The 22,377-nt window shown below is 51.9% G+C and overlaps 11 protein-coding genes; 5 read left to right on the top strand and 6 right to left on the bottom strand.

Annotated features, from left to right (window-relative positions):
• Nucleotides 1–636: 636 nt before the first annotated feature.
• RCC_09489 (uncharacterized protein) lies at nucleotides 637–1,182 on the top strand (the record flags this gene model as incomplete). XM_023774731.1 has 2 exons in its annotated part: nucleotides 637–738; nucleotides 796–1,182. 2 exons carry the CDS (start codon nucleotides 637–639, stop codon nucleotides 1,180–1,182), a joined length of 489 nt encoding a protein of 162 aa, XP_023630499.1.
• Nucleotides 1,183–1,184: 2 nt separating this feature from the next.
• Nucleotides 1,185–1,991, top strand: RCC_09488 (uncharacterized protein; the record flags this gene model as incomplete). The annotated part of the gene is made up of 1 exon (XM_023774730.1): nucleotides 1,185–1,991. The coding sequence occupies one exon, from the start codon at nucleotides 1,185–1,187 to the stop codon at nucleotides 1,989–1,991; it is 807 nt and encodes a 268-aa protein (XP_023630498.1).
• A 2,617-nt stretch (nucleotides 1,992–4,608) lies between these two features.
• RCC_09487 (related to acetyltransferase) lies at nucleotides 4,609–5,269 on the bottom strand (the record flags this gene model as incomplete). XM_023774729.1 has 2 exons in its annotated part: nucleotides 4,609–5,162; nucleotides 5,212–5,269. The coding sequence occupies 2 exons, from the start codon at nucleotides 5,267–5,269 to the stop codon at nucleotides 4,609–4,611; spliced, it is 612 nt and encodes a 203-aa protein (XP_023630497.1).
• Nucleotides 5,270–5,497: 228 nt separating this feature from the next.
• On the bottom strand, nucleotides 5,498–6,466 carry RCC_09486 (uncharacterized protein; the record flags this gene model as incomplete). Its single annotated transcript, XM_023774728.1, has 1 exon — nucleotides 5,498–6,466. One exon carries the CDS (start codon nucleotides 6,464–6,466, stop codon nucleotides 5,498–5,500), a length of 969 nt encoding a protein of 322 aa, XP_023630496.1.
• A 271-nt stretch (nucleotides 6,467–6,737) lies between these two features.
• On the top strand, nucleotides 6,738–9,300 carry RCC_09485 (related to transcription factor; the record flags this gene model as incomplete). XM_023774727.1 has 2 exons in its annotated part: nucleotides 6,738–6,989; nucleotides 7,042–9,300. 2 exons carry the CDS (start codon nucleotides 6,738–6,740, stop codon nucleotides 9,298–9,300), a joined length of 2,511 nt encoding a protein of 836 aa, XP_023630495.1.
• A 3,023-nt stretch (nucleotides 9,301–12,323) lies between these two features.
• On the top strand, nucleotides 12,324–13,083 carry RCC_09484 (uncharacterized protein; the record flags this gene model as incomplete). XM_023774726.1 has 3 exons in its annotated part: nucleotides 12,324–12,569; nucleotides 12,624–12,812; nucleotides 12,877–13,083. The coding sequence occupies 3 exons, from the start codon at nucleotides 12,324–12,326 to the stop codon at nucleotides 13,081–13,083; spliced, it is 642 nt and encodes a 213-aa protein (XP_023630494.1).
• A 177-nt stretch (nucleotides 13,084–13,260) lies between these two features.
• RCC_09483 (uncharacterized protein) lies at nucleotides 13,261–15,005 on the bottom strand (the record flags this gene model as incomplete). XM_023774725.1 has 3 exons in its annotated part: nucleotides 13,261–13,496; nucleotides 13,554–14,717; nucleotides 14,768–15,005. 3 exons carry the CDS (start codon nucleotides 15,003–15,005, stop codon nucleotides 13,261–13,263), a joined length of 1,638 nt encoding a protein of 545 aa, XP_023630493.1.
• A 1,371-nt stretch (nucleotides 15,006–16,376) lies between these two features.
• On the top strand, nucleotides 16,377–16,739 carry RCC_09482 (uncharacterized protein; the record flags this gene model as incomplete). The annotated part of the gene is made up of 1 exon (XM_023774724.1): nucleotides 16,377–16,739. The coding sequence occupies one exon, from the start codon at nucleotides 16,377–16,379 to the stop codon at nucleotides 16,737–16,739; it is 363 nt and encodes a 120-aa protein (XP_023630492.1).
• Nucleotides 16,740–16,832: 93 nt separating this feature from the next.
• RCC_09481 (related to MFS transporter) lies at nucleotides 16,833–18,601 on the bottom strand (the record flags this gene model as incomplete). XM_023774723.1 has 4 exons in its annotated part: nucleotides 16,833–17,490; nucleotides 17,543–17,939; nucleotides 17,992–18,440; nucleotides 18,495–18,601. The coding sequence occupies 4 exons, from the start codon at nucleotides 18,599–18,601 to the stop codon at nucleotides 16,833–16,835; spliced, it is 1,611 nt and encodes a 536-aa protein (XP_023630491.1).
• A 1,287-nt stretch (nucleotides 18,602–19,888) lies between these two features.
• RCC_09480 (uncharacterized protein) lies at nucleotides 19,889–20,355 on the bottom strand (the record flags this gene model as incomplete). XM_023774722.1 has 4 exons in its annotated part: nucleotides 19,889–19,949; nucleotides 19,999–20,134; nucleotides 20,195–20,281; nucleotides 20,337–20,355. The coding sequence occupies 4 exons, from the start codon at nucleotides 20,353–20,355 to the stop codon at nucleotides 19,889–19,891; spliced, it is 303 nt and encodes a 100-aa protein (XP_023630490.1).
• A 280-nt stretch (nucleotides 20,356–20,635) lies between these two features.
• Nucleotides 20,636–21,899, bottom strand: RCC_09479 (related to GPI anchored protein; the record flags this gene model as incomplete). XM_023774721.1 has 2 exons in its annotated part: nucleotides 20,636–21,688; nucleotides 21,738–21,899. 2 exons carry the CDS (start codon nucleotides 21,897–21,899, stop codon nucleotides 20,636–20,638), a joined length of 1,215 nt encoding a protein of 404 aa, XP_023630489.1.
• Between the last annotated feature and the right edge of the window lie 478 nt (nucleotides 21,900–22,377).

Here is a 22,377-nt window from a genome sequence, read left to right as displayed (position 1 = left end):
ACAGTCAAGTTAGCTTCGACTTTTCCTTTGTCGATAGTCCCGTTAGTTTTAGATATTGCTATGCCAAGCTTGGAGATCTCGGAGATTTAAAAGAGCTCCCGCCGCGGAGGGATCTAATCGTCTGCAGAAAGGGGCCATTATGTAGGAAAATCAGTGAATAAGGTCGAGGGAGACTTTGTGCAGGTTCCTGTCAAGGGAAGAAGAATGGAAGATGATGAAGTTTTGAAGGTGAGACGAGAAGATGTGAGGTTGTGCTTCATCTAAGTAGATAGATGAAAGTGAGATGAGGAAGTCGGCAGGGGGAGGTGAGATGAGTACCAAACAAAGAAAGGCGCCCTATTCCATACGGCGATGATATCACAAACCGACGTTCGAAAGAGTTCATTCTACCAAGAGCTCACGAAGATTCCCAAAGGAGCGACGTCAATGCTCGTAGGATGCTCGCAAGACCTCTTTTCAATTGTGGCGAGCAAGTACCGGGCCTTGGCAAAGGCCCCCTCCCTATAGCGGGTGTAGCCGCTTTGCTTAAACCCCAGGTCATCTTTGCTCCCGTCTTTCTTGAACGACGCGACACGCAATGTGGCCACCTACGCTAAGTGAGCCCATTAAATTTCAAGATCAGACCCAGAGGAGTGTATGCCAATTGAGCAGACGCTTGTTAAAGTCTATGCTACGTGGTCGCTTATCATACATGATTTCAGACTCTTCCTCTTCCCAAACTCTACCTCAGGCTCCGATGTAAGTATCTCCTCCACTCTTTTCTTCATTCATCACACTGAACTAACGTCTTGACAGATTTACCAATTCGATGAGTATCCGACCGAAGAGGACTTCCGTGACCGTCAAGTGTTGGAACGCACGGACAAGCTCGCCAAGGAGAAGAAGGCCGTGCTGAATTCGATCCACCTTTTGAAGACGCAAAAGAAGATCGTCCAGGCAGGTGTCGTGGGTGTGTGGGATGACGTGACGCAACGAGTCCGTGATGTGTTGGAGGAAAAGGGAACAGACGAAGACAGTGTGCATCACCTTCTTCTTGAGCATCACCTTCTTCTCAAGCATCACCAGCCTCTGCGGCATCCTCCACCGACCAGCCCCTGCGGCATCCTCCACCGACCAGCCTCTTCCTTCACATCCAATTCAGTCTATCTACTCCGCTGCCAGCGTCTTCAACGCGCTGCGTAACAATGCCGCCAGGAACACCAAGCGTCCGCGTCACCAGGTGGCTAGAAAACGTGCGCGACGAGGCGATGGCGCCGCCTGTCAATGCCGGAGACGTCCCTGATCAACCCCCCCCAGCTACTTGGGACTTCAACAATCTCCCTCACATCGTCAACGCGCCCGCGCAGCAAGTCCCGCCTAACATGGCTCAACCTCCTAGCAACGGAGCTCAACAGGCAGATTGGGACGTGATCGATTACAACACCGTCTTTGGCAACGACATGGACCTCGAATCATTGGAGGCTCTTCACCATACTCAAGACACAGACACGGCCCTGTCGATCCTGAACCTGATCCGTCTCTATCGCTTCATGCGGAACAAGCGCGGGGAGTGCGTCGCTCGGCTCAAAAACTCTCTCATCGAAGTGACGACGGTATCTCTGCAAGGCAAGGCGCGGATCGAGTTTGAGCGAGGTGGCATTCCCTACAGCAGCCTTAACAGGCATCCAGAGGAGGAGGCCTGGGGAAAGCTGCCATCCAAGGACATCGGCCCGCTCACAACCCCTCATAACTACTCGGTGTTCCTACAAAAGTTCGTCGATGCTTCCGCAGTTGAGATTGGCATGATGGCCGTCGCCGTCAGCGACCCAATCGAGGGAGCTTACAGCTCTACTGTGGACCGCCTTCGCGGAGACAACTATCCGGAGGAACGAGAAGAGTGCGGGGATTATGTGCGCCAAATGATTGGCGAGGGAGTAGAGGTGGCAGCGAAAGAGGTGGATATCGCAGAGGTCCTCACTGCCAAAGCCATCTCCGTCTTGCAGAAGCTCTGATGGGATCTCTCGCGGACGATTCAAGATAATGCGGTTATCCGCTGTCAGGTCTTCGACGCCCTCGCGATCTGCGACCGAACGGATCCCCTTCCTTCGCTATTACATAGAGAGGGGGGATACTAGACTTCATCCGCTAGAGAAGGAGATGAAAGCAAGCGCAGTAATCTTTAACTTGCGGGGACCTCGACGAGTCGGCGTGGTTAACTGTCTAGAAAGGGAGCGACAGGCTCTTATAACTTTTAGATTAGATATTCCTCGGCGGGTAGGGCTGTGATTAAATGTAGGGTCAAAGAAGGCGCGAATTTTGTAGCACACTCAAGTTAGCTTCAAATTTTTCCTCGCCGACAGCCCTATTAGCTTTCGAACTGTGCTATGCCAAGCTTAGAGACCTTGGAGACTTCAAAAGCTCCTACCGCGGAGAGATTAGATTGTCTACGGAAAGGGGCGTAGAGACGGATTGCATTTCTAACTCCTTACGTAATTTTAGATCGCAGCACGACTCTTGCGCGCCCCTTATCACACTGCAGAGGAATTCGGTCAACTTTTCTAGAGGAGGGATATGCTTCGCAAGGAGAAGGAGGCCTTGCTGGATTCCATCCGCATTTTGGAGAAGCAGAAGAAGATCAACATCTCTTCACAAAGACACCATTTCGTCAAAGCTTCTCTCCACAACAACATCTTACAACGACAGCATCTCCCCAAAACAACATCTCCCTAGAACAACATCTCTCCGCAACCGCGGCAATCTTCACCACATCATCTTACCTCACCTGCGCATCACCAAAGAAATCTTCAACTTCATCCAGGCGAGCGTCGTGGGTGTGTGGAATGACGTGACGCAACGAGTTCGTGATGTGTTGAAGCAGAGCTGTCGATGTGAGAAATCATCAGCAAGAGCAGCGCTCCGAGCTGCTCTCGAGATTGATTAACGGCCACTCTGCTAGTAGGGATATTAACAGGCTTCAAATCATCGAGCCTGCAGAGAACGAGGCCTCAGGATACTATGGACATAACTGAGGATTTCTTGTCTCGGTGAATAATCCTCATATCGACAGCTCTGAAGGATAGAAACGGATTGCTTCGCGCAGAGGAAGTCATTCCATCGGTATTGCCGATTTTGATATCTAGAATCATCACTGGATTTTGAAACGAATACCCTTGCGCGAGTCCTGGGCCTCACTGCTTGAGCATGGATGTGAGCAAAATCTGTGACGTTGGTGGCCGAGGATGCCTCCGACAGCTAGACGGCGACAACATCAGAAGGATCATGGCATCTAATATTTACTGTGCGTAGGCTTCAGAACATACCGTCAGACATATCGTAGTCTGATCATGAGGATGTAGCCGATCTAATTAGGTATGAAAGTCGATTTCTCACAACTCTGGGGGTATGCACTTAGGGTTAGGGCTAGGGTAGGGCAGTCTTTTGCCCGGTCATGACATACCTCCACTGTATGGTCTACAAGACTTAGGTACGATGAGTACACAATGCGAACCATACGAGAAGAAGTGTGTGAGTTCCACTTCGAGTTCTCTATGCTGCTTTGAAACCGTGGCTCTTGACCATGATCCTCGCCAAGGGCTTTCAGGGGCAATGAAAGATGAAGATTGCTCGGTTTCCTAATCACAGTTCAGCCACCACGCTCGTAGCATTCTATATAGTCACCACAGACCCATCACACCCCGTAGAGAACTATGAGTTCCTTCGGGCGGTATCGCCCAGTGAATGTTGCGTTTTTCTTTCAGCATTGCCGAGAACTTCGGCTTGAATTTTCAACTGCAGATACACAGAGCTGTCGATGTGAGAAGTCATCAGCAGGAGCATTGCCCTGAGCTGATCTCTCGATTGATTAATAAGTCTCTTTGCTACCTTAGTGGCAAGGTGTTCAGCAGGCCTAGGTTCGTCGAGCCTGCGGAGAGCGAGACTTTGGGACAATGTGGGAATAACTTAGGAGATCTGCTCCCGGTGAACAACTCTCATCGATATCGACAGTTCTGCAGCTACAGCTGTCCGACGGTCTGATCACAATCGCCTTCCACTCGCAAAGGCCTGTCTCTAATCACGAGCCTWTCAGCATATGCTACACCCGCACGCGCTAATAGCTCAGCGTCACTACCAGGAATGAAGTTGACCATCAGCATTGTAAATCCGAGACCGCTGAGACAGAAGTTGCGAGAGCTCGAGGCTACTACAGCTACCTCAATCAAGCCGACGGTGTCTATCAAAATAAGCACGGAGCATACCGCCAAGATCGTAGCTTGACCATCAGGACAAATTGATCCGTGAAAGTTCAAGGTCTGGCGAAAACCACCCTTTGGAACTACTCCAAAGACGTGCCGACATACACAGTTTGCTCGCCAAGGGCATAGTAGCAAGTAACGTACGGAACGGCTTTTTCGATAGTATTGCGAGGAAGTAGTCGTCTTTGCCTTGCATTGCCTTGCATTGCACTGCAATGTATCGCAACGCCAGACCATTGCTTGTATCGAGGCCACACTCCGACTGAAGCCYGTGTCAAGAACGTCGATCATCATTGAAAAATCGCTCTTCACAAGCAAGCTATCCTAGTAACATCAACATCGCCATGAATATCCCTCCCAACAGACTCCCCCCCTCTCAGGCCGTCTTCCCACCCTCCGCCATCCCGACCAGATCATTTCCCTCCACCCTCAGCCCAACCCAACCATTCATCCTCTCGGCACCCAGTGCCTGATATAGACGCAACGCCCTCACATTTCCTTTTTCGCAAACCCACTCCAACCTTCCACTCCCTTTCCCACCATCCATCTCCAACACAAGCCCGGCCAAAGCCCGTATCAACATCTCTCCAAAACCCCGTCCTCTATACTCGGCCTTGACGATCAGATCCTCAAGATGTATTCCCGCAGCACACCGCCACGTGCTGAAGTTGGGGTAGTAGATTGCCATTCCAATCACCTCCCCTTCTTCCCCGTGCCGCAGTAGCATGACTTTTGTAACACATGCCGAAGAAGATGGATAGAACTCTTGTGGCACGGTGACGGAGCCTGTGGTCGTGAAGAATGTAGTCGGTGTGGGTGTTGTTGCAAAGGTCAGATTTTGAGATAATGAAGCTTCGGTCGCGGAGATTGGAAATGTGTTGGTAGAAGACGCTGCGAGGAGTCGGATCATTGAGAGAATCTCTGGAATATCTGTAGCAGGTAATCAGCATGTTGAGGGATGTGGAGATACAAAACCTACCACGGCGGGTTGCGTGGGTGATTATCGGAGAGAGGTGGGAAGGCTGAGATGCAGACATTGCGTTGTTTTGGTCAATGTTTGGATATGTTTGTGCTAGGTGTGGTAGAGCATGAGGAGCAGAGGTGTGAATAACAAAATCGAGAGGATGTGCTGGATGGACATCACCCGCGTGATCGCGATCGATAAAGGTGAACAAATATATTGAAGAACACTGCAGGAACGATGAGTTGGCAATCAGACCATGCAAGGGAGGAAGGCAGTACCACGTGGACTGTCACTGTCATCTTCACAGCGCATGCTCTCCCCAGATCACGACCCACTTATCCTTCTGCCCATCCCACTCCATTAGTGGACATTGAACAAACACCTTTGCCCACATCTTCCGCATGAATCGTGGAGTGATACGATGGACGTCTCTTTCTACCCTCTGCGCGGGAACTCTCCCGCCTGCAACAATCGCTTCAAGCGCAGTTGACACGCCTGCACCATCTGTATCCTGCCGCACCCCACCTCTCCTCTGCAYAATCATATCTTCCACGGCCTTTCCCTGGGCCAAGCTCCTCAATCTCTCCCATTCCTGTTTTGGTAATGGAGGCAGCACACGCTCCAGAGCACCTCGATACCACCGCTTGGTCAAATTTCGGACCCTCGATTGTGGCATCGGTCTCATCCAAGAATTTAACTTTGGCACATCCGGTGTGAGATTCTTCATCGTTGGATTCCGCCGGGTCAAGGTGGGTGGGTCGGCACGAGCGTGTGAGAGAAGGAGGGTGTGGAGTTGAGGAGTGAGAGACGGAAGAGGCTTCTGTTCATCCTCACCTCCACTCCTCGCCGCCCTCGCTCTGCCGGCACCCTTTCCATCCTGCCCTTCCGCCGGCAGTAAAGGTCGCATCAGTTCCCATCTCCGTTTTCCAACACGTCCATATGTCAACAGCAACGTCTTGATCAGCGGCTGCTCTTCGCCAGCGTTTGCGCGTCGAAGTTGGTTCAATGCGGACTGAGCAGCTTGATGTTGGGTTTGAAGACGGACTGGATCCACAGGCTTCTCAGCAACCTGATAGGCACGAAATCGCTTGATGATGTGTCGAGAGAGGTAGGTTCGAGCCTGCGGATCCGGCAGATAGGTGCATTCGCGGAGGAGGGCGCGGAGAGTATGGAGAGGCGGAACATCTCCAGTCACCGCAGTAGAAGCATTCCTTTTGACAACATCATGCAACCCTGTCCGCAATCCAAGAACAGACGAACGCCAGCTCATTGCACTCCATGTCGTGTGGTCCGTCGATGGTGACAATAAACTTCCCCGAGTGCATGGATTCCAAGATGCCGGTAAAATCTCGGCGTTAGCGCACTTTGATACACACGTCGCGCATGCCGAACGCGTCTCTCCGACACCTGCCATTTATTCACCTGATCCACCTTCGACAGGTATGCCCTCCTGACCGAGACCCGACATTCCCCAATCGCCAAGCATTCCACCCCGCCCTTGCAGCTCCCACCGCCCCCTCGGCAGTCTCCCGCCGGCGACGATGCCGCCCACCCCGCACCGCATGCAATCGCAGTCGCAGTCGCATTCCTCGTCGCAACCCACGGCCTCGTACGGCTACGACCAGCAACAGCATCAGCAGCAATCGTCTTATTCCAACTCCCAACCGGCGCCCAGCTACGCGCAGAGCTTCCCGAATGGGCCGGTGTCCAACCCCGGCTACGCGCGCAGCTTCGGCCAGCACGCCATGAAGCAGTCACGAGGAGGATATGCCGACGAGGCGCAGATATACACTGTGCGACAATCAACACACATCAGTCGCAAGAAGACATGCTAACCCTTGTCAGGCCGTCTACTCCGGCGTCTCCGTCTATGAATTGGAAGTGGGCTCAGTGGCCGTCATGCGCCGCCGATCCGACGGCTGGTTGAATGCCACCCAAATCTTAAAGGTCGCGGGTGTTGATAAAGGTAAGCGAACAAAAGTGCTAGAGAAGGAGATTCTCACGGGCGAGCACGAAAAGGTGCAGGGCGGTTATGGCAAGTATCAGGGGACGTGGATTAGTTATCGTCGAGGAAGGGAGTTTTGCAGGCAATATGGGGTGGAGGACATCCTTCGCCCACTGTTGGACTACGATGTCAGTGCGGATGGATCCAGTGGTCCTGGAACACAGGAAACACCGACCAAGGAACAGGCAATGGCGGCCCAGCGCAAGAAATTCTACAACAACAACAACACTTCCAACACTTCCATGGACCCTCGATCCACCGCGCCCAATGGAACCTTCTTCTCCAATATTTCTCCAACCACCAGTGTAGCTCTGGCTGCCATGAACAAAGCTGCTCGTCTCAATTCACCCCGACCGCGACCATCGAACATGCGCCGCGAATCACAAAATGACCTCTCTGCGAGTCAAGAGGACAATTACAACGGAGAGCCTCCTCGAAAAAGAATGCGTCCGGATAGTCAAGACATGGGACCTCCAGACCTACCATACGACACCTCCATGCGCTCCTTGACACCCACCGAACCGAATGAAAGCTTCCTCTATGAGCATGCCCTGATGCAGGACTCGGTCAATAACGCCGGCGAACCCATTGCACTACCACCCCTCCCAAGCCCCACAACCGATGAACAGCAAGAAAAGATGAACTTGATTCTCGACCTCTTCGCAGAGCAAGGGAATCGTACCGACTATGCCGCACATCCCGCCCTGCAACAGCTGCAAAACGAAGACTTCAACATGCCTCTGGATGCTTCTGCGAACAACGCCCTCCACTGGGCGGCCACACTCGCGAAGATTCCACTCTTGAAACTGCTCATCCAAAAGGGTGCCAGTATCTGGCGAGGAAACGCCGCTGGCCAGTCTCCGTTGATATCCGCTGTGCTGGTGAACAACTGCTGGGAGCAGGCCTCCTTTCCGGAAGTACTCGAACTTCTCGGCCCGCTGATTGAAGTGCGGGATGTCCAAGGTCGGACCATTCTCCATCACATCGCTGTAAGCTCCGGCATCAAAGGAAGGTCGGGAAGTGCAAAGTACTACCTCGAAGCTCTGTTGGAATTTCTTGTCCGAATCGGCACAGGCCATCAAAACGAACAGATCAACGGTGAAGGGGATGAACTCATCGGAAGGGGACCTGTGAGCCTGGTGAGATTTCTTTCCCATATTGTGAATGCTAGAGATAAGGCTGGAAATACAGCGCTCAATCTAGTCGCGAGGATTGGGAATCGCAGCATCATTCAGCAGCTCGTGGAGATTCATGCCGACCCTGGATTGGTCAACAACAAAGGCGTCTGTGCTAGGGACTTTCACCCGGACATTGGTGGTATCAGCACTCAGCAAAGTGGTGCGATATCGAGCCAGCAAAGTGTTGCYCCTCCTGCCAGGATGGTTGAGGATGACGAAGACAAGACACCGAAGACTGGATTGTCGGCCAGTCAGAGCGAAGACTTGAATGTTGAATTGCAATCAATGCTGGCGTCTCTCTTTGGAGAGAATCTAGCTCTGCAGAAGGATCTCCTTGCGAGACGCACTGCGAGGATTGATGAGCTCAATGCTGAGATTCGGAACTTGTCCGCACAGCAACGAGAGGAGAGGGAGGAGTTTGAACGGAAGCGAGAAAAGGTCAAGATGAGGAGTGAGGCGAGAGCGAAAGTGAAGAATCTCCGGAGGGAAGTCGAAGGCATTAAAAGGAATAGACGCACGTCTTCGCATTCCACGAAAATTGACCTCGATCCTGAGGAATTGGAGAAGGGCTCCGCGGGACTCATTGCCGCGAGGGTCAGAGCTTTTGCGCGACAGAATGCTGAGCTGGAACACCATGCTGCACAACTGAGAAGTCGAAGTACGGAGCTCGAGGCGCTGTACAGGAGAGTCGTGGCAAAGTGTACAGGTGTGAGGGAGGGGGATGTTGAAAGGAATCTTGAAGGGTTGGTGGCTGCTGTTGAGAGTGAGAATTGGGTCGGCGAGGACGGAAGGGATGTAGGAAGGGTGAGAGAGTTCTTGAGACGTGTTGGCGATGGAGATGGACWAGGGCAGGGCGAGGAAGGTGTTGTGCTCGAGGTAAATCCCACCGTGGTCAGAGCAGCGATGGAAGGGAGGCGGTAGATGTCATCAGGCATTTTGGATCAACTTCCGTGTCTTTGGGAATACAACTGTGCAAAATATGGGCTTCCCAGTCTTGATGATCGTCCGCGATTTGACGATGGCTCTTTCTGACGTCGCTGAATTTCATGGCATGCGGCGGCATGAATGACAAGGGAGCATTGTACTGATCAATTATGGCCCATACCAAACTCAGATCTGTGGTATGATATCCCAAACATTCTTTCGATACACTTTCTAGCGGAGGCTCTCGCGGTAGCATCTCGAGTCTAGACGGAGTGACGCAACTTCTTGGTAACGCCCTAGGTGGACCGATATCTTCGCGTGCTCTCCGCCGTTTGTTTGTCATTTTGAAAATGATCTGGTGACTGAACAAGGGATTTTATTGAGGATAAGCGAGGTTAATGGAAGATGGCGGTCCTCATTATTGAGTGCAACGCGTGGGAGGACGCGTCTCACGCGATCCGGACTGGGTTCCGGTGAGCCTGGACTGTCTATCCTTGACCTCACACTTCTTCAATCGATAGGTACATTCACATCGGTCTCGACTATTTGCCATCTCCGACCGGCGACATCCAGTTTTCCAATGGACGCAGGCTATACATGAATTCTGTAATCATCGAGCCTCCCCCAACTCACGGCTTACCATGCGGCTACCTTTACAGTAGACGGTTCACAGTATTCTCGGCCCGACATCCTGGTCCACATCCTGGTCCACATCCTCTAACCCTGCCTCTCCTTTTCGCGTTGTACGGACGGAGAGACGGTGCTTCTTTACATGTGCCTCCCAGCGAGATAGCTCTCTTCGCACTACCCAATCCACCTCTATTCACTGGGTGCCAACATGTCTGGCACGAAGCGTCCTTTCACAGGTGAAGAACAACCACAACGCAAGTCTCGAAGAACAGCGGCACCTCCGCAGCGATTGGGACTCGCACAGGGCCATGGCGAAAGGACCAAGCAGTCTGTGGCCGAGCATGCCCTTCTCGACGAAAGCAAACACTTTCGAAAGGACTACCGCCTGCTTAACCAGAGCCTGCAACAACACAACAAGCTCATAGCTTTTCTGGACGAGGATTTCCGTCCAAGCAAATCATTCATCAACTCTCAGCAACGCGTCAGCGACGCTATAGCTCAAGTCGACCAGCTCATGCGTGACGCCGAGCTTCAAATCGAGAAGATCCAAGCACGTGTCCACGAGAGGTGTACTGAGATCGTTCAAAGTATACACTGCGATGTCATCCCAGTGGCTTGTAGGAACCCATATTGGTGGGAGGCTGGCAACATCTTCACATTGGATTATTCGCAAATCATGACAGCGGCACATCTCCAAGTGCCAGATGATGCAGCTCGTTTTGTAGGGTATCTCTACCCTCTGATGAACGAGTATCTCGGACGACAGGCCGCAAAGCATGTCGAGGCCTCCACAGACTTCATGGATAAGGTCAATCTGCTTCGTAATCTACTACTGCGAAGCAAGGATCCTGCTGCAGAATACCAATGCTTCAGCTTCAGTCTCTACCTACTCCTCCACGCCATGCCAAGGTGTAACTTTGAGTCGTGGAGCCCTGGGATGATGAAAGAATCCAGGTCTTGGCAATCGTACCTGAGCGCGAGTTTGAGCGACTACAGTACAATAGGGCGGAGAAGAGTAAAGAAATCAGGACAGAAATTTTTGGGTGCCGCAGGTGGGTTCCGAGAATTGCTCCGAAGTTATCGTAGCTACGAGTGCTACTTTGATTCCGGTATCGACCGGCCTGAATGCTTTCATCGACGCCACATCTCACTCTTGGACGACTTTCTCCAACGAGCCCACCGCGARGTCCGCGAGAATGTCACTCTCGCGGTATGTGGTACGCTGCCAGTCGAGCTCTCTGACATCGTGATCGAATTCACTCTGGCTGCGGAGGGTTTACCAACCCACAACACGGTGTTGAAGGATAGAATCGACTGGGATGTCGATACTTCAAGACCAAAGCGAGCCTCATTCCTCGCAATGCTGCATGACTGCTATACATGTGGGCACATGCTGTTCTATCCTCGAGATTCGTGACCAAAGCGATCGGGGAAGTAGTCGAAGATGCGCCCGTCTTCGCAACGCGGAATATCGCCGTCGCCACGCAGCTGTATCGTCGTTGGGGGATCCAGTGGTCACCTATGACCTAGCGATATGAGTCTCTGACTAGGCAGGGCATATACAGCGTTGACCGAGAGAGGCGGCGAACTCAGGTGCCAAAGCAGGCTGGGCTTATAGGACTGGTTCAGTATGCATTTGGAAACCCGCCACCTCATGACCCGTACGACATGAAGCGCGAGAGGCGTCTACATTATTCATAAGGCGCTGAACCTATGGCGATGATATAGATTCGTTAAGACATTAGGAGAGACGTGATGTTCCTTATCCATCCCACGAGTCATTTCAGCCGGACAGCCGGTGACATTACCCGCCCCTACTCACACTTCCCTCTCCATCCACAACCTTCCCATATCATCCCTTCTCCAAATGCACCAACATCAGAGGCGAGGTGTTCTTTGGGACCAGCAGTCAAGCCTTCCAAGCCTAGCGAGTGTGCTCTGGAAGCGCTTCGAGGGACAACACTTTTTGGGCTTGACCAATCGCGACACAAGCCGAAGCGCTGGGCAAGATCTACCATCCACAAGTTTCACCATCAACCAACGACACCATGAAGATCATAACTCCTCGATACCAATGAACAGCTGAGGAGGCTCATAGTCCTGGTTCCGTAAGCGCCTGCTACTATCTCCGTCTTTTCGAGGGCCGCGTTTTGAAGCGTCTCGGATGTGTTCTGCACACAACCTTTGCGTGCTACATGCGCGACGTGCCTCTACGCGCTGCCATTGATATTTTTGGGCTGCGCACATTTGGATGTAGCACAGCTTTGTAGTTCTGCTGATATAGGAGCTCCCTTTGCTCCGATTTATGTTTTTTTGGAATCATCTGCAAGGTAATACAGCCCTTCACTCTTCACCCTTTTCTCACCTCCCTTTCAATACACATCATCATCATGGCAGCCCGCTTGCGACTACCCACACTGGCCTTGGCTACACTATCCATTGGACTCAACCTTGCAATCCTCGGCTGCTCTTCGAGAGCGCTCGACGTCTACAACTCAGAAGTTGAAAGCAATGCCTACTTTCTCCCCGTATGGCACGGACACTTTGATACACGAGAACTTTCGGCCTTGATAGGCACTTCGGTCATCATTGTGATCCTCAACGGCCTACTCTTGGTCTCATTACTTGTGCCATCAGTACGCATCCATCTAGTACCTGCCATAGACATCAAGACATTAACATCAACACAGCTACCCGCGAACCTCATAATCTTCACAACCACAATCCTCAGCACGACGATTTCAATCATCGGCCTCGCATTCTCCTCCTACCTCAACAACTCCTCTTCAAAAGCCACTCTCCAATCATGGACGTGCAGTTGGCGAGATGTCTCGAATGAGAATGTTCCCCGCCAATTCGACACATTGTGTCATGAGACGGTAATGACAATCTCTCAAATCTCCAATTCCAGATTGGAGCTATTTTACTGACCCACTTCATCAGCGTTTCGCATTCTACACTACTATTCCCAGCTTCCTCATTCAGCTTTCATTACTGGGCCTCGCAATCTACGCAGTCATTGCCGGGACGTCATCGCGTGGAATGAGGATGGATGAGGAAAAGGATCATGAGTTGCGATCGGTGCGCCAGGAATCATTCGATACGAAGAGTGAGCCGACTCGTATCCAAATCTTGGCTGGCAAGAGGTGAGCGTGGATTGAACAGTCATGAGCATACCATCATTAAACGCGGGTCGTCGAAATATGAATGTATCCATCTCTACACGCTATAAAATCACACCATACCTATGCAACTTGTCCCTCAATCTGTAGGAAACATGGTCATTATCATCACATCGGCAAACTCTCCTCTCAAGCCTTCAAGCCTTCAAGCCGCCGTCACGGTACTCCTCCTAAACGCAGCCAAGAAACTCTTGCGCTTTCCATTTTTAGTAGACTTGATCGACTTTGAATCGCTAGATTTTGGTTCGATCGGTGACTCGGGGATCTTTGGAGTCGCGGTCATGGTCGACCGACGTTTTGCTGTGTTGGCAGTGGGTTCGGAATCCGTCAGTTCCTGGGTGGAATCCTCTGAAATGACCCCATCAGAGCCAAACACTTTCGCTAGATGTGGCTTCGACATCAGGCTTTCAATATAAGTCTCTCGCACTCCCAACATACGCATTGGCTTCTCACGCATGGAAATGGGTGCAGACATTCGATTGACATTCGAAGAACGAGGATTCTGCTGGCCAGGTTTGGTGTATTCGTTCTGCAAGAATGAGTGCTCCTTCGGCGACAGTGCTATCGGGCGCTGAATTCGAATAGGTGGCGGCGCAGGTGCGGCAAGCGGATCTGAGAGGGAAAGCAAATGTGAATTGCTTCTCCGCTTATCTTTTACTCGGGTGAACTCGCCAGACGTAGCTCTGGTCATTCCAGAAGAAGGCCTCTTCTGATACTCAGAATCGTTTGATGACACAGGGTTCATTCGTAGCCCATTGGATCCGCTTGACTGACGCTGAATGGGCGTAGACCGAATCCTCTCCATATCCGAAGCTGGCAATTCAAAGACTCCACCAGGTGAGAGAATGGTAGCGGAGACACCAACAGGCAACGTGCCAGATTTACGCTTCGAGTCTGGGGCGGTCTTTGGCCGATGGGTTGTCAACGTCTTGGGCTCCACAAACTTCGATTCCGTGATTGCCTCAATCACCTTGGCTTCCTGCATGGTCTTGTCGTTGATTTTTACTTCCGCATTCAGTTTGCTGGCGCTCTTCTTCGGCGACGGCGTGCTCTTCCTGCTGTAACACTCGACAGACCGTCGGGACCCATGGCCCTTCTCGTGTTGCTTCTCCCGTCGTTCAATCTCAGCAAGCAAAGTCGTTCCATTGTAAGCAAAGTTCTCCTCCGGACTGGGCTGAAACTTGACAACGCCACGCTCTGCTGGTACACCCAATACATCTGCCAAGAATGACTGTATCAAGGCGGCGTTGCGTCTGTTCATGATTGGGCCCATTTGCGAAGAACCAGTCGTGAGGGTGRGAATGTAGCAGGGATCAAAGGTTCCACCCAAAGCCAGACACACGCTGTGATCAACTTGAACCATGATCGCAGAGTCATTACGCGTGTAACGTGCAGCGAGATGAAGCGTCAGATCCTTGACGAGAGTGAATTCGTCCTTGATAATCACATTGGTTCGCAATTCGGCGATGATTGGTGAGTCTTTGAGCACTCGTTCGCGAACACTATTGTTGACATTCTCCTTGGGTTCGACCTTTTCATCCTGGTGCTGCGAGCGACGCTTCGTGGCGTGAATCCGACTAGCGTTCATACTGTCTTTGTCTCCTGTTCAAAGTCAGATAGTGGCCTGCATCGCATACCATGGCATATCATACCTAAATGCGTTCGAAGCAAGTCGTCAAAGGTGGAGGTCCCAAGTACTCCAGCAAGAGTATCGAGGCTCGGCAAGCTACTGCGAGCTCGAGGTGCAAAGGTTGGCTCAAGAGCGTCGAGAAGGCAAAAGGTCGAGGCAGATAATGAACTGCTTCGCGACGGACGTTGGGATTGGGGTGGTACCGGATTTTGAGATACCACYCCGGGACAGAGTATCGCGGGCAACGGTGGAGACGACATGTTGTCCAACGAACGGATGTACTCGAAGCTCGGGTGCAACGCCACGGGGTGTGGAGCTGGCTGGTTGTCGATCAATGGTCCGGAGATGGTGCAGATGCAGATGCAGGTGTCTGCAGAGTGATTATTATTATGTTGTGCGCAGAGGGACGACAAGACGATAATATCTGCAAGAATGTAGTAGGTATAAATTGGCTCGGTTATAGGTGTGTATGTGGCGACTCATGGATCGCATGTCGATCGAGTCGTAGCTAGACCATCACGACTCAACTGCCAACTTCTGCTAAATTCGAACTGTTAGAGCGTATCACTACGTGTGCCGGTCGCAACAACGCTTGCATTTGCGAGTTTCACCATTTGATGGCCCGACGTTCCACTTGGCCACATGYCCGTCCTCGAGCATGGCACGACAAGGATTACTTCAATCCCAGCGCGAATCTTTCCGCCTAGACGGAACACCATCCCCAAGACATGCGGCTAGAATACCGTGCATACGACACGTTGAGAGCGCGCGAAATGACTGCGTCTGTATGGCTGTGTGTACGCTTGCGAAGCGAATGGAGCCACGCGGGATGGATACTATCCCTGGTTCGGGTGCGCAACGCAGCCTCATCGCGCATAGAATTTTGCAGTACCGTGGTGGACATCAGGATTCAGGAACCCATGCATGCAAGTGATTGAAGGAATCGCCCTGTGATTATGTGATTCATTGACGTCTCGCGTGGTGATGATTACATCTCCGTCGTCATGCCTTACCACCAGCGGAACTACAGCGGTGCCAGTGTTACTGTCGGATGCTCCTATCCAATGGCATTGGGAGATCTCATTGCAGAAGCATCTTCCAGGTCGTGGTGGGATTCACCGCCGTCTGTGGTGACCAGCAATCAACATTGCACTGCAAGAAACCTCCGAAACGCTGTGAAATCATTGGCCATGTACCGAATCGATGCATATTGGATGGAGTTGGAAGGTCTGGTGGGGAATTTCCGTGGATCGTGACCATCACAGATGAGATGACATGAGGCGAGACGAGGCGAAGCAGCGCTCCTGAGGGGAGTTCGCTCCGATCTTCGACACGAGTCCGCTGCGATATGTGTCGGAAGTTGTTTTGACAGAACCCTGTTTGGTGGCGGTGAGTGGAGCATCGGAGGAGAATAATCCCTGCGCGTGCCGTCGCAACATGCGTCGAAGTGGATGTTGTGCGTGGGAGGCGGGTCGAGCATTGGAGCGGGGGAAGGCACTCCTCTTGCACTGACTGCATGGGGAAAGTTGAGGGACGGTATACAAGAGAAACCTCAGGTACATCCATCAGGCATCATCGCCAAGTCATCCCACGTTGTCATCACGATCTCTCACCCACACCTCAGACTCATCATGGCGGACCACACTTTCTACTACAAAATCTTCGAAAGCCCCGTCGAACAGCCTCTACCTGACACGCTCCCCACCACTGCCCTGGATGCTCAGGATGGCTTCGTTCATCTTTCCACAGCTCAGCAGMCGCCCATCACCGCAGACCTATTCTTCGCTACTTGCTCAAAGCTGTGGATATTGAAGCTTCGCGTCAAGGATCTGGATGGAGAGATTCGCTTTCCCGCAGACTTGCCGGGCTGTCCTCATCTCCACGATACGCGACATGGGCTGGGGAAGAGGAATGTGGAAGAGGTGATTGTTGTGGACAAGGCGGGACACGACAGCTGGAATTCGGTCCCGGACATGGCTAGATTGGAGAGTTGAACGCAAGATATCAGCGCGGCTGTGTATAACCATGTTGAATTCGACATCTATCTACTTGGAAGGACAAACGCTCTATTTCCATCTCATCATTCCTCAAAACATGCTTTCCATCCGGTGCAGGCTCGAGTCCTTGGTCCATCTTCGCAGATTCTTGCCGTAGAGATAGAGCGGAATGGTCAATGCCACGGGGAACATGCCAACCGCGAACTGGATCATGTACACCGTTATCCACCCTTTTGTCGCCATGATATCAAACACCCAGTAGCTCAGACAGAATCCCAGAATATTCTTGAGCACTGTTCCAACAACCATAATCTCTCCACTGATTGGCTTGTAGCAGTCAATCGCATACGCAATGGCAATCGCAGGAATGGACGTGACAGCCAAGCCGGAGAAGCCGAATCCACAAATGACAATAGCCTGCCAGGGCCAGAGACGTTGATATCCAACAGCACCCACGACGTGTGAGATGATGAAGATGCAGCAGTATGGGAATAGAGCAGGTAGGCGAAATTCGGGCTCGCGAACACCATTGTTGCGCCAGGTCATTCGGCTAGCCCACCAATCTGACAATGGCCCAGCGGTGAGGACGCCAAAGAGACCTCCCACAAAGAAGGCAAAGTTGGTGTAGCCGACGATTTCTGGAGTGAATCCATAGGCAGGAGAGCTGAAGAGGCCGGATTGTGTCAGGTTGAACAGTAAAAGGAGATCGGCAGGTCCAGCGAGCATCATCGCAGACCAAAATACAATCCTAGCAGGCGTTGGTTAGCATGGGCTTGTTAAACTACGTCGGGAGGACTCACGGGTTGAAGAAGGCCAAGATTGGCGTGGTAAGATCCCGGATGACGAAGCTCTTCCATTTCTTCTCCGGTCTCGTCACAGGAGCGAACTGCGTCTTGCCGGGACGACCTTTGCGAAGGTAGAGGCCATCCACAACTCCCGAGTCTCTCTGCGAAGTCACACCTTTCTCGTGGACTGGGCTTTGCTCAACATCCTTGGTCGGGACTTCGATGCAAACATCGTCAACATCTTGCTGGCGACTGAATTTGGTCTCCGGATAACAGAAGATTAGAAGAACGGTTACAAAGGCACTCATTGCGACGGACAGCCAGAAAAAGCTTCGCCAACCATAGTGGCTACCAATCGAACCTGCGATGATAGGTCCTAGGAAGGCGCCGGAGAAGTAAAAAGTGAAGTATGCTGTTTGATGTCAGCAACAGGCCTATATCGAAGGACATCTCTCAATACATACCCGCCATCCAGGTCGCTCTCTCGTGTAGGAAGAACATGTCTGCAATCGTCTGCACCATGATGGTTTCGCTGGTAGCCGCTGCTATTCCATTACATGCCCGTGCAGCGAGGAGACTCTCGTGGCTTGTTGCGATTGCTTGCCAGACATTGGTGAGGACAACCAGGATCCCAAAGAAGATTGCCACAGGTCGTCTACCAAAGATGTTGGCGACGGGCACGATGAGAACATTTGCAAAGCCGAGGGTAAGCACATTGGTTCCTGTCAGGAGTGATAGTTGTTGTTGATCCAGATGAAACTCCTGGCCTAGTAAGGGGAACAGTGGCGCGAGAGACAAAGCGCTGCACACCAATACCCATACGTAGAGGAGTTGCGAAGTCGCGGTGATGAGCTTCCACGTCGTGCTCCAATTGAGGGGATCGTTCAGGTCGCACGATGGCTGAGGTGAGAGGCTGATGAATGTCAGTAACGGTATTCGCTAGGATGTGTTTGCCAATCTGACTGACACCAAACCATTCCCAAGGGCTCTTTTCACGTTGCCGTCGTCGACATTTTTCATGACGACCGTGCCGGGTACAATCTCGACGTCCGGCATCTTGCCTGCATCGCTCATGATGAAAGAGATATTCTGCACAGATGAAAAGAAATGTTCTTAATGTTTTTGAAGTTGAGAATGGAATGTAAGAAATGAGATGAGATGACAAGGAAAGGGTATTGAAGTGAATAGGAGGCCGAAGAATAGTGCAGTCACCAGAAGCTTTATCTTCGCGGACCAGAACCAGTGAACAGTGCAGTCTGGTGGTTCGCACGCTTACATRGAGTGCTGATGGTTTCTTCCATCGCTACAAAAAGACGGAAGCCACCCTGGCAACCCGACGCACAAGATGTTTCGGCTCCCGGTTTCTCACATCCCAGAAGGTGATGCTTTTGGGTCGAGTCGGAAAACTTACCGTTGGTCGTTCGGCAAGCACAGTGAGTCTTACATGCATGCCCTATTCGTCGGTCTCCAGTGTTCACCAACGGCGTTTCCATGCGCATTAGGTGAGTTGGACGACGATCTTGAGWACGTAGATGTAGGTGCACGAGACTGCCGTTCGGAATGGCGAGTGGACTCCCCCGAGCTGGATCCCGAATGCTCGTCATTGGACGGAGCGTAGGAATATTTTTGAGAGAATAGCTTTGTTTGGTCCTGCACAGTGTGCTGGACCTGATCTGCTTTGCAGGGCAGGTTGAGTTGACCGTTCTGAGTGTTGGCTGGGGACGTTTTTCTGGTTGCCCCAGGAGTTGTGAGGAGGCACCATCAAAGTCGCGTATCCCGGCGCGTTGTAACGTCCATCACCTCAGCATRTGTCTCAAGCGGTTCAAGCTCTCCGCAGTCTGGACTCCGCGACTCGGATATCGAATGCGACGATGTTTGGAAGATGCGGACAGACGTTGCGCGAGGTGCAGAGGCGCCAACAAGCCGCTTGGCTCACTCTGCTGTCAGTGCACCCCTCAACTCAATTTACGACACCACGGCAGACAGCTCAACAAACACCTTACTCTAGCTCGAAGTGAACATCATTGACGGCCAGATCAAAGCTCTCAACAGTCGTATTCGAAGCTTTTGCGCTCGAACGTACTTCCCGGCGACATCGACTCAWAAGCCGGAAACACCCCATGGGGTAGATGAGACGGATGCTGACTCTGGAGCAACGACCGGRGTGTGAGGTATCCCCAGCATTCCGCGTAGTACAGCATGTTTCACGACATCATGCGAATGGAAGAGTGGCCGCGCATGGGAGGACACAGCAGACATCAGATTCGATCATGGTAAAATGCACCAGTTCGCAAAGCTGATCGAGCTTCTTCACGCTCGCTTCCCAAGGGGAGTCTCCGACATCCAGCCCTTCGTATGCTCTCAAAATACCAAGTCATAAGCCAGGGCGTCTTCGGTGATTGCCTCTCGCAAGCCATTGACTCTGTGCTGATGTCAGAGTGTGCACGATTCCAGATCAAGAGATGACCTACTTCACGTGTGCAGGATGAGCAGCATAGACAGCAACATCCTCAGGCTTCTCCAGGATGGCGACAAGACCCAGATCGTAGCCCTTTGAGCGATGTGCAGTGGATTCGAGCGGTGGAGCAAAGTCGATCCGTGATAGACCTGAAGTGAGGAAGAGTCAGTACGAATCTCGAAGGTGCTGGCTTGATGTTGCTTGCTTACCCGGTACTTGTCCGACCATTGCGTATCCTGCCGCTTTGATTTCTTCCACCTTCTCTGCGGGCGTGCCGGGCTTGAGCTTGAAGAGGACTAGCAAACGGTTAGTGAAGTTGGAGTGAGTCTCTTTTGAGGGAAGTGATGATACCAATGTGATAGACTGTCATTTTGGCGGTTGCTCGTATATGGGCTTGGGCGTGTAACTTCGGTCAAAAGTGCTGCAATTCAGTGAACGCAGGCGGAGTGTAAAGGTACAGGCAAAAGGTGGAGAAGAATCATCGGCTTTAGCATTTCGCCCCACATTCGGCCATGAGCTCGCCTCATTTGTGCCGACATTCAATGTACGTGCGACTGCGATGAAGGAAGAATGAAGGAAAGATAGATCTGTTCGAATGATACTTTCATGATCAGGATTACGTGCGTGCTACATTCACCACCCTGCATTCTTTAATATCCAGAGGCAGTCGGGGTCTCCATGGTGGTAGAAGATGCAGCCGAACTAGAAATCGTCGTACTTGTCGTGTACTCATTGATAGGCGCAGTCTGGCCCGGAACAAAAGGCGCTTGGGTGTCGAGACTCGGCAGAGCTGTGGTGGTGGGTTGGCATACACAGCCTTGGTCAACGCCCTTCATGCTCGTGACTGGAGGCGCGTTATGACACCATGTGCTTGTGGTGAAAGATCCAACAGAGGTCGTTGGAGTTTCGGAGGCTGGTATGAAGTCTGCTTTGACGAGTACCGGTATGACAGCTCCTGTAGTCAAGCTGAAGGGTTGATGACCAACAACATCGAGGATCGTGCGTATCGTGCCACTGTGTGAGGTGAGAGATATCCAGGTGTGGTCGTCCTTGGCGAAGATGTCGTCAAGAAATCTCAGCATCCTCTTCTCATGGGCACTTTCTGACTCGGCCGTGACTCCGTTCCAAAGTTCATCATACTCGTTGAAGCCATCCTCGATCACGTAGCTTGGGTATTGACTTTCAATGGCAGATCTGTTGCCGCGATGATCGCAAGTGTGGATCGAAATACTTTCCCGCAGTAGCTCTTTGACTGTGGGAACGAATGGATAGTACACGGGCAGGTCCAATCCAGCGAAAGTGATGTTTGCAGTGGCCAGACAACGAGCCAGAGGCGAAGTATAGTACGATTGAGGATAAGGAATCCTCTGAACTTCCAGCTCTTTCTTCCAAACATCGTGAGCAATCTGTGCTTGCAATACACCATCCGAGGTGAGCTTCGCATCCTCCCATGTGGAAGTGCCGTTGCCCCTCAACTGAGCCCAATAGCAATTCCAGCCAGGCGTTCCATAGTACGTCTCTGCGGCGTTGTGGTATCCCTGCCCATGTCTACCCATGAACATCACCTTGTAGACCGTGTTGAGTGGTGCATCCGCATTGAGAGATTCCACCTGTTTCTCGAAGCTCTGCCATTGCGTGAGGTTGGTATTGAGGCCTTCTGTTGCCGGATATGTGCGATTGATCAGGCCGAAGCTGGTGGTCGTCTCGGAGCTGGTCAGTACACCAGAGAATCGCACATTCTTGAAGACTCACATAGTCAAATGTCGAGGCGTTCGTGGTGGGTTCGTCCTGAAGGAAGTAACCTGTAATGGTAGTGTAGTTGATGTATCCAGCAGAGCATGAGGCATTGAAAGACGCAGCACTTGCTGCCGAAGCTGCAAGGGCAGCTGTAGCGAATGCGGTGAATCTAAGCATGGCTGAATGCCTTGCAGACCAGAGAAGACAGTGAACAGTAGAGAGAGAGACAGATGAATGTTCCACTGGTGTATCCTACCGTAGTAACAGTGGGACAAGAATCGGTGTCCCACTCGGCTGCAGATCGCAGAGGCTGTGCCATCGAAGGGTCCGTCTAGACGAGCCTCGAGCCCGCGGCAGTTGTGGAAGACGGTGGTGATGCTGTCTGTTGGTGGAGACCAACAGGACTTCGTCCCTRCCCACGTGCGTGATGAACCTTGTTTTTGTTTCCCAAAGAAGCTTGACTCAAATCCTTGTCGTTTCTTGACCTCTCCACCCACGCCATGTCACTCCGCATACTGAGCTCACACTGTAGACACTAGGCACTGCTATGATCAAACTCACCGTAGAGCATTCGTGATGCCTCTTACGAGAGAGTAGTATCACATTTGAAACATGTATGGGAAAGAAGGCATCACGATCATCTAATTTTTGTCAT

Source organism: Ramularia collo-cygni (assembly GCF_900074925.1).
Source record: "Ramularia collo-cygni strain URUG2 genome assembly, contig: RCC_scaffold18, whole genome shotgun sequence".
In the NCBI taxonomy this organism is placed as follows: Eukaryota; Fungi; Ascomycota; class Dothideomycetes; order Mycosphaerellales; family Mycosphaerellaceae; genus Ramularia; species Ramularia collo-cygni.
The sequence above is the reverse complement of the archived record's forward strand: the minus strand, read 5'-3'. Positions and strand labels throughout refer to the sequence as shown.